Raw genomic sequence first — 9,115 nt, forward strand, 5'->3', positions numbered from 1 at the left:
GCTTGAGTTTACTAGACCTATTCAGTATAAATTTAAAATTACAGTAATACATACAGAAAACTTCTCTGTGAGATTAAACTTTAACTCATACAGATTTAATTTTAATTACACAAACACGTCTACATAAGTAAAACAGGTAAACTAATTTGTCAATTTTTTTAACATATGCATTTGAAAAACCCATTTTATTATACAACGGACTTTCAGATTTAACATACAATCCCTTGCCTGAATCAGTCTGTTATTTTGAGGTTTTACTGTATATATAATATGGGGTACACAAAAGCACTTACCGTATTATCTCCTACTAGAGGCCCAGTGCACGGATTCAGGCATCCGTGGGGTCCCTTGGCCTGGCCTGTGGGGATCGGGCCAAAACCGGCTCTCCGACATCCCCTTAGGGGTCCCGAATTGTGAGAGGGCTCAGGCCAGGCCAAGGGACCCCACAGGTGCATGATCAGGGCCAGGGAGGGATGCGGGAGGTTGGCCAAACGGGGAGGGACTGTGGGAGGGCTCCAGGGTGTGTCCGGCCCATATCGCCCAGTCCTGATTAGCCAGACCCCAGAAGCAAGCTAACCTCCCAGTTGGAGCGTCTGCCCCTTGGTGGTCAATGCACGTCATAGCGACTGGTCGAACGGTCAAACGGTCGGACACTTAGCATATTAGGCTTTTATTATATAAGATAATTCCTCAGAACAACCCTATGAACTAGGTGCTGTCACTGCTTCCATTTTCCAGATGAAAACCAAGGCACAGAGAGGTTAGATAACTTGTCTACGGCTGCACAGTTAGTAAGTGCTAGAGCCAGGATTGGAGCCCAGGTGGGTGCAAGCAGCCCTGGTACCCTCCAGGCCACACTGATGCAGGCCTGCTGGGTTTTTGAGACCCACAACCAGAAAGAAGGTGGCCAGTTACAGCCCTGCAATCACAGGTCTAAATTAGGCCAGGTTTAGAGGCCTTGATGTAGTAGGTAATCTTGTTGTAACACCAGGTACAGAGGTGGCACCCCTGACAAAGAGGGCTCCCAGGATAAAAGGAAACAGATTCTACCTTCACATGTCCTGCATGTTCCTTCTTCATTGCATGGGACTTCCGGTCTACCCATGAACAACTGAATGCTTCCCCAACACGGCTTAGAATGAGGGTCTGTCTCCATTTCAGGCCCTTGAACCTCTTTTAGAATCAGTGGAAGCTTCCATCTAAATCTAACGATAACATAATCTTAAAACTATGATCTCTGACCACATGGAAACTAGTGAAATCACTCTCGATTATACTGGTGCCTGAAGAACGTGTGTTTAATTCTTTTTCTACTTTTATTCAGGTGGATAAAGGGTTTGGAGGATGACAAGCAGGAGACAGACGTGCATTACAACTCCCTGACTGGCGAGGGGAACTTCAACTGGCGCTTCCTGTTTCCGTTTCAGTATCTCCCGGCTGAGAAGCAAATGGTCATCACCAAGAGGGAGAACATCTTTTCCTTGGAGAAGATGGAGTGTAAGACGCCAGCTGTGTTGGTGCTCCAGGTTTGGGATTTTGAAAGGCTGTCCTCGGATGACTTTCTGGGTGAGCCAGTGGCTTCATCAGCTCGTATGCATGTTAAGCGTTGTGTCCCGGGCTTGGGGGAGCTTGCTGTGATTTCGCTACAAGGGTAATAATTTCAGTGCTACTTATGGTAGTAAAAAACTGGAAGCACTCCAAATAGCCATTCAGAGGGGGTTGGCTGAATAAGTTATGGAGCTTCCATATGGTGGAAGATACATATTCAAACAATTTTTAGTTGATCTTTGCTCTACCATGAAGGAGCTGTTAAATTTTGAGCTAATTTGTGGTTCACGCTGTGTCTCAGTTTGGCTCAGTTATAAAAATGGGGTAGTAATATTGCATATCTCAGAGGGTATTGGGAGCTGTATATGTGTTACTATAATTTAAAAACTAAGCATAGTGCCTCATACATAGTAAGCACTCAATAAGTGATAACCCTGCAGCCATTAAACACAGCAAATATTTAATGAGTTGAATAAATGTGCAGGATGCATTGAGTGAAAAAAGAATGTAGGAAAAGTCCCCTTTCTGTAAAATGTATGTTTATATAAAACATGTTTCTATGTATATGAAAAAGTGACAGAGACAGTCAAGGAAAATGATGGAATAAGGATAAGGACTAATCCATAGAGAATGATGGAAATTTTTTCTTTTTGTTTTGCTTATGTGCATATTCTAAATATTCACAATGAACAAATATTACTTTGTACTAGGGAAAGGTTATCAGAGAGATATATAGTGCTTTCATGGCTCTGGTGCACAAGATCTTAGTCTGCCTTATATTCATTCATTGAAAATATCTTGTTGAGAGCCCACTAAGGTCTTGGAGAGTAACCACAAAGACAGTAAGACTTAGTCCCTGACCTGGAGGGGTTTAGTGGACTCAAAGAGGGAGGTGTGGTGGGAGGAGGGGTTCTCATAGGCTGATCTGTGCCAAGGCCGGGGAAGGCTCAGAGACAGGCACGCACTTCAGACTACAGTCAGGGAGCAGAGATGCCCAGCAGCAATGACACCTGAAACTGAGGAGGCCTGGGAGTTTCATATTGTAGCTCTGCCCTTGTCTCCTACCGGCTACCACATTGTTAATGCTGTCAGGGCACCAAATATGTCTTGGCCATGTTTGTATCCCCAGTACCTGCTAGTGATCCAATATGGTGCTGAATGAATGACTAGTGAGGGATGGATGGATGGGTCGGTAGATGAATGGGTGATGGATGATGAATGAATGAATGAATGAATGAATGAACGAATGATTGGGTAGATGAAGGCATGATGGATGAATGAATGAATGAATGAATGGGTGAATAAGAGTGGTGATTGATTTTAAAAGCCCTTCCATAACTGCTTTGGGCATCTCTTCACAGGCTCCCTGGAAATGAACCTCAATAGTTTCCCCCGGGCAGCCAAGTCTGCCAAAGCCTGTGATCTCAGCAAGTTTGAAAATGCGGGTGATGAGAACAAGATCTCCATATTCCAGCAAAAGCGCGTGCGGGGCTGGTGGCCTTTTGCTAAAAGCAAAGAACTCACAGTAAGTGACAGCTGCAGGAGAAGGGGCGGGGGCAGGGGAGGCAGGGAGCATTAAGCCTTTTAAATGAGTAATTTTGCAAACTTCAAGTGAAGCGCCTTGCAGTGAGTGACACGGAGCCCTGTAGGGCAAAGGTTCTGCTGAGAAGCAGGATTTTGAACACTAAATGCATTAAGCCGTCCATATTTCGGCATTCTTGATTGAATAGCTATCTCTGTCAGGGTGGCTTTCTGTCCTTTTGGCTTGAACTTATGCTCCCAGCATTAGTTTCCCCCCCAACATTTCTTGAAATTGTGCATCAAGTCCTAACTGATGTAATTTTACGTAAATACCTCATCCTTTCGCCCTCAAACAGGAATCTCCGTTTAAAAAGTGACCCGTCCTTTGGAGATGCCCTCGAGAGAGTGGCCGCGGGGAGGGCCATTGACCCTGTCCCTGCACTGCCCCTTGGTGCTACTGTGTGGCTCATGCAGGAATTCAGACCTTTCACAGATACTGGGAAGAACGTTTCTTCTGCCCTTTCCTACAGCCGCCGCCAGGGAGGAGGGAGGCCTAGTGGTCGGTGAAGTGGAGAACGGGACTGGGCTGCATCCGTGGCCTCCTTTCTCTGCTGCTGACCTCCTCTTGGCGGGGGGCATGGTCTCCCCTCTGCTCCTGTGCCCAACGGCAGAAGCCCATCCAGGTCAGATCAGGACCCTTCTGCTAGCCGGTCTGGATAGAGAGCTATTTCTCTCTCCCTCCCCCTCCCACTTTCCCTCTCCCTCTCCCTCTCCCTCTCCCTCTCCCTCTCCCTCTCCCTCCCCCTCCCCCTCCCCCTCCTCCACCCCTCCTCCTCCCCCTCCCACTCTCCCTCTCCCTCTCCCTCTCCCTCACCCTCTCCCTTTCTCCTTCTCTTTCTCCCTCTCCCTCTCTCCCTCTCTCCCTCTCTCCCTCTCTCCCTCTGTCCCCCTCCCTCTCTCCCTCTCCCTCCCCCTCCCAGTGGATAGGAGGCAAGGATGCCCTTTGAGCCTGACTGCGTGAATGGCAGCTGCCTGGTTTTCTTGTGTTTCCTGGCAGTTTTCCTCTTCCCTCCATGCTCAGTGTACTCCCCCTGATTGGTGGAAATGGATGAAGGGCATGAGGCTCATTCTTCTCCATCCTCCTAAGTACTTTGAGGGTTTGTTACATGCCACCCCTGGACTCAGTTCTGGCTTCACAGCTTAGCACATAATAGACCCTCGATCAATGAATTAATTGATGAATGGATGAATTCAGAAACCAAGTTAGCCTGGCCTCTGCCCTCAACCAGCCGAGAGTCTAGAGGTCGGAACAGATGTATCAACAGTGCAGTCCTGCACTAAATATTCAAAGTGTTCATCGCAGAAAGGAAGAGAGAGGAGGGAGGGATCTAATTCTCTCTGAGGGGGATGAGGGGTCATGCAGGGCAGAACAAAGCATGATGAGAAGGTGAAAATCGCCCAGTAGCAAAGGACTCCCAGCACCTGGGTCCAGTTTCTAAATGCCAGTTTGTGCTAAAAGAAACCAGGCATCTTTGGAGAAATGGCTGACTCCGGGTCTAGGGCAGATAAAACACAGGATGTGTCTGGGACATCTCCTGGTGACAGATAGGACAGTTTGAACATCCAAAAGAATAACGACTGTGCTTTGTGCAGATAGCTTTTTCTAAGTTTTTATTTATTTCCTTAATTTAGCTATCTAGAAGTGGAATTCCTAGGTCTAGGGTATGACGCTAGAAGATAATGCACACACACTCACACATACATATGTGTATGCATATACCTGTGTAGGTATGTATCTATGTATGTATGTGTGTAATCCTCTTCCTAAAGGATTTTGCCAGCATATGTCCCCACCATGACTGTACGAGAATGCCTCCTCTCATGCCCGTGAGGGTGTGTGTGAATAAGCAAGCACTATTGCTGAAGAAGGCACGTCTGACCTGAACACAGCCTCTGCTCAGCCTCCCCGGCATCACTCTCCAGGCCTGGTGAAGTTTGAAGCCATAAATAACATTTGCAGAAACAACAAATCTAGTCTTTTCAGGACCTTTCCTTCCATCCAGAGGTGTCATTAAGTTAATAGTCTCTCTAAAGGTTCTGCCCTCCCCCTGCCCCCCAGCTCTGATTAAAAATTACATTTGGGGGCTATGATTAGCTTAAGACCTTCACGTGCTGCTTGGTTGAGTGCTGATGACGGAATGCTCTGTGTGGAGAGGGGATGAGGAGCGGCATTGATCAGAATAGTCAGTAAGCACCTGTGCCTGCTGCCTGCGTGACACCACGTCAGCGCTGTGGGGCCGCTCAGCAGCACGGGAGGCAGGGCCAGGCTTTGCGTGATGCTAACGCGTGACTCTGTGCCTGGGGAAGAATTCACTGTATAATCTCTGCCTCTCTTTTCTTCACATTTTTTATTTTCCTGGGGGAGTATGGGTCCTTAGGACATCTTTGGGTGTTTTCTGTATGGGCAGGATATGCTTCTCATTAAATTATGTGTTTCTATCCATGAAATAGTGTCAAAGGTAACAACTATCATTTGTTGTTGTTGAGTATATTACAGATATCTCCCATTTCCCCCCTTAACCCAGCTCCCATCCCACCCCCAGCCCTTCACGCACTGTTGTCTGTGTCCATGGGCTATGCATATAGTCATATAATTTTTTAATTTGGTTGATCTCTTCCCACCCTCCCCTGCCTTCCCTCTGAGATTCTGCAGTCTGTTCCATGCTTCCATGTCTCTGGACCTATTTTGTTCGTCAGTTTATTTTGTTCATTAGATTCCACATATGAGTGAGATCATGTGATACTTGTCTTTCTCTGACTGGCTTATTTTGCTTAGAATAACACTCTCCAGGTCCCTCCATGCTGTCTCAAAGGGTAAGAGATCCTTCTTTTTTACAGCTGCATAGTGTTCCACCCTGTAAATGTACCACAGCTGATGGGCACTTGGGCTGTTTCCAGATCTTAGCTATTGTAACTAATGCTGCTATGAACATGGGGGTGAATATATTCTTTCTGGTTGGTGCTTTGAGATTCTTAGAATATATTCCCAGAGATGGGGTCGCTGAGTCAATCGGCAGTTCCATTTTTAATTTTTCCACAGTGGCTGCCTTTCCACCAGTCGTAAATGAGTGAATAAACAAGAAAGAAAGACTATTACCTTTTGCAGAGGTCCTGTCTCATTCCTTGATAATCCGAGACTTACATCACAAGTGTAGAATAAAAGGGTAATTATGAAACAGTTAGTAGGGACAGTAAAACAGTGAAGGATGATGGAAAAGCCACTCAGCAGATATGGAGACACACCCACCTATTTCCTCTTGAGAATCATTGACAGAGAAGGAAGACAGCAGCAGATTTCAAAAGGTCCCGCCACTTAAGTAAGCAGCCCCCTTCCTAATTATTGTACGTTTCTATAAAATTAATATTTCTTCACAAATTAAGTGACTACAAACCAAATAGCACATGTGACAGTCAATGTGTGTCGGTGTACATGTAGGACTCTCTCACAGAACTCAGCAGGAACATCATTTCAGGGCTTTTATTGTCCATCATAAAAATGGCTTCTCCCAGGACCAAACAGGTAACAGCATTTCTCACAATAAAGCAGCGGGATAGTCAAAATACTTCCTGGCAACCTCCCACATGGTAACACTTTTCTAGAAGGTTGGGGATGCCCCAGCAGGTCTTTGTGACTAGAAACGGAGTTTTGTCTTTGTGCAGGGGAAGGTGGAGGCCGAGTTCCACCTGGTTACTGCGGAGGAGGCTGAGAAAAACCCTGTCGGGAAAGCGCGGAAGGAGCCAGAGCCCCTGGCCAAGCCCAAGTGAGCGGGGTCGTGGGTGGGAGCATCAGAAATGGGAACGGCCCTTTGCAGCCCCCCTCGCAGAGGATGGGCCATTTCTCTGGAGGACCCTCTGGGCCAGTGGTCGGCAAACTGCGGCTCGAGAGCCATATGCAGCTCGAGAGCCTTGGTTTGCCACTCTGTTGACTAATGAGTTTGCTGACCACTGACCTAGACTCCAATAATTACAGGCTGTTGTTCCTTGTGATTAAGCCCCTATCCCAGTGGTTGGCAAACTCATTAGTCAACAGAGCGGCAAACCAAGGCTCTCGAGCCGCAGTTTGCCGACCACTGCTCTGGGCGAACTGAGAAGCCAGGAGGCAGCCAGTAGGCGCCTCCAATCCACATAGCTTTTCGTTTCTATTGAAAAATATTCTAAAAACAATACAGAGGCAAACGGAGAAGGCTTGTTTCTGTAATACTACCACAAAAGCTTTTCTAGAAGAATTTCATATATTCTTTACTCACTTTTTATGTGAATGTCACATGATTTTTTTTCTACTTGTTCTCTGATCATGCATACAAAATTGTCTTAATGTTTCATGCATGCTTTGCTGAAAAGTTCTGCTTTGTTGCCACAGTTGTCATAATTAGGATTTTTAATGGTTAGGCAATATTCCTTAATGGCCATAATTGAATTGGTTACCACCCCATAATTGAATATTTAACTTATATCTACCCTTTTTTCACTATCATAATAGGAAAATGTTTCCCCTTTATGAATTATTACTTTAAAGTAAATTCCCAGAAATAGAATTACTAGAAGAGTTACTCTATTCAATTTAATCCATGGTTATATATCAATTAAAAAGTAAATACATACAAATATGAAGTATGTATACAAAATACTCTTTCAAATTGTATTTGTGTTATCCCTCCCCAACCCACAAGTGTCCCAAGATAAGTGGTCCCTTTACAGAACCTACCTTTTATATATCATAGTGTTAGAAACTTATTTACAGATTAATTCACAATTATTTATTGCATTCCTACAGTGTGTACCTACTATGAAGAACACTGAAGAAATATAAGACATAATCTCTGGCTTCCAGGAGCCTTCAATCTGTGTAGGGAGAACACACAGACTCATAAAATAGTTACCATAGTGTAGAAGGCAAATATGTTAAGTTCAAAAGGGGCTAAGTCTAGTGAGAAGTGATAGGTAAGGTAGGAATTAGAAATGAGGGGGATCATTATGGGCTGGGGTGATCCGGGTGGGCTTCATGGAAGAGGTGGGGCTTGAGCTGGTCAGGGTTGGTCAGATGGAGGGCACTCAGATCTCTGTCTGGGTTCTAACTAGACACTTGCCCTCCTCTGGACCAAACTATAAATGATGAGGAGTCATTACTGCCCCAAATGCTGGATTGCTTCTGCTTTAAGGCAACACAGTCTTCCTCTCCTGTTGTCAGGCTTCTCCTTGTGGAGAAGCGGGAGTCTGAAATTCTCCCCGAGGCCTAGAGAATCCTACATGTGGACAACATGGGCCCTTCCCTAATTTTCTCTCGCTTCTCTCTCAGCCGTCCAGACACCTCCTTCTCCTGGTTTGTGAGCCCCTTCAAGTGCCTGTACCACCTCATCTGGAAGAATTACAAGAAGTACATCATCATCGCTTTCATTCTGATCATCCTCATCATCTTCCTGGTCCTCTTCATCTACACTTTGCCAGGAGCCATCAGCCGAAAGATTGTGGTGGGCTCGTAGAGGGTCAGGGAGGACCCGGCCCCTCCCTTTCTACCAATCCTCTCCTCTCCTCACCTGTCAATACAGAGGGTGCTCTGTGCAGGCGCCGTGCTGGGTGCTAATGGGATGGACCCGAAGGCCTAAGAACCTTCACTACATCCAGGGACAGATCAGCTCTTCTTGGCGGAGACGGGAAGGGAGCAGTCCCTCCTCACCCACCCCCGCCACCACCTTGTACACATTACCTTCAAGTCAGGTTTTCAGCCATGGGCAGCATGGAATAATCCACAGTGACCTCAAATTGACTTAGGTGAATGTTTTCTCTATGTAACTGGTTTTATTCTGAAAAGTTTAATTCTGTGTCTGAGATTTTATTTGGAAGTACTTTCTTTCAAATAAAAATTTTAGGGCAAATAAACATTTTAGCAACTACTAGGTATTCAACCTGTCCCATATATCTTAAGCTTGTTTAATCCTTACAGTTTACAAAACACACTTACTTATTCAGGCTGCGAAACAACTTGGAG

The 9,115-nt window shown here is 45.8% G+C and overlaps 1 protein-coding gene across 1 annotated transcript in view; it reads left to right on the forward strand.

Moving 5' to 3' along the window:
* FER1L6 (fer-1 like family member 6) overlaps window positions 1-8,623 on the forward strand; it is a 98,510-nt gene extending 89,887 nt beyond the window's left edge. Inside the window, exons 37-40 of the mRNA XM_079795808.1 lie at window positions 1,325-1,566; window positions 2,910-3,073; window positions 6,790-6,890; window positions 8,426-8,623. Coding sequence (XP_079651934.1) covers window positions 1,325-1,566; window positions 2,910-3,073; window positions 6,790-6,890; window positions 8,426-8,609 — 691 coding nt within the window. The 3' untranslated portion in view covers window positions 8,610-8,623. The remainder of the gene's footprint in view (window positions 1-1,324; window positions 1,567-2,909; window positions 3,074-6,789; window positions 6,891-8,425) is intronic.
* The last annotated feature ends 492 nt before the right edge of the window (window positions 8,624-9,115 follow it).

This window comes from Cnephaeus nilssonii (assembly GCF_951640355.1).
Source record: "Cnephaeus nilssonii genome assembly, chromosome: 18".
Lineage (NCBI taxonomy): Eukaryota > Metazoa > Chordata > Mammalia > Chiroptera > Vespertilionidae > Cnephaeus > Cnephaeus nilssonii.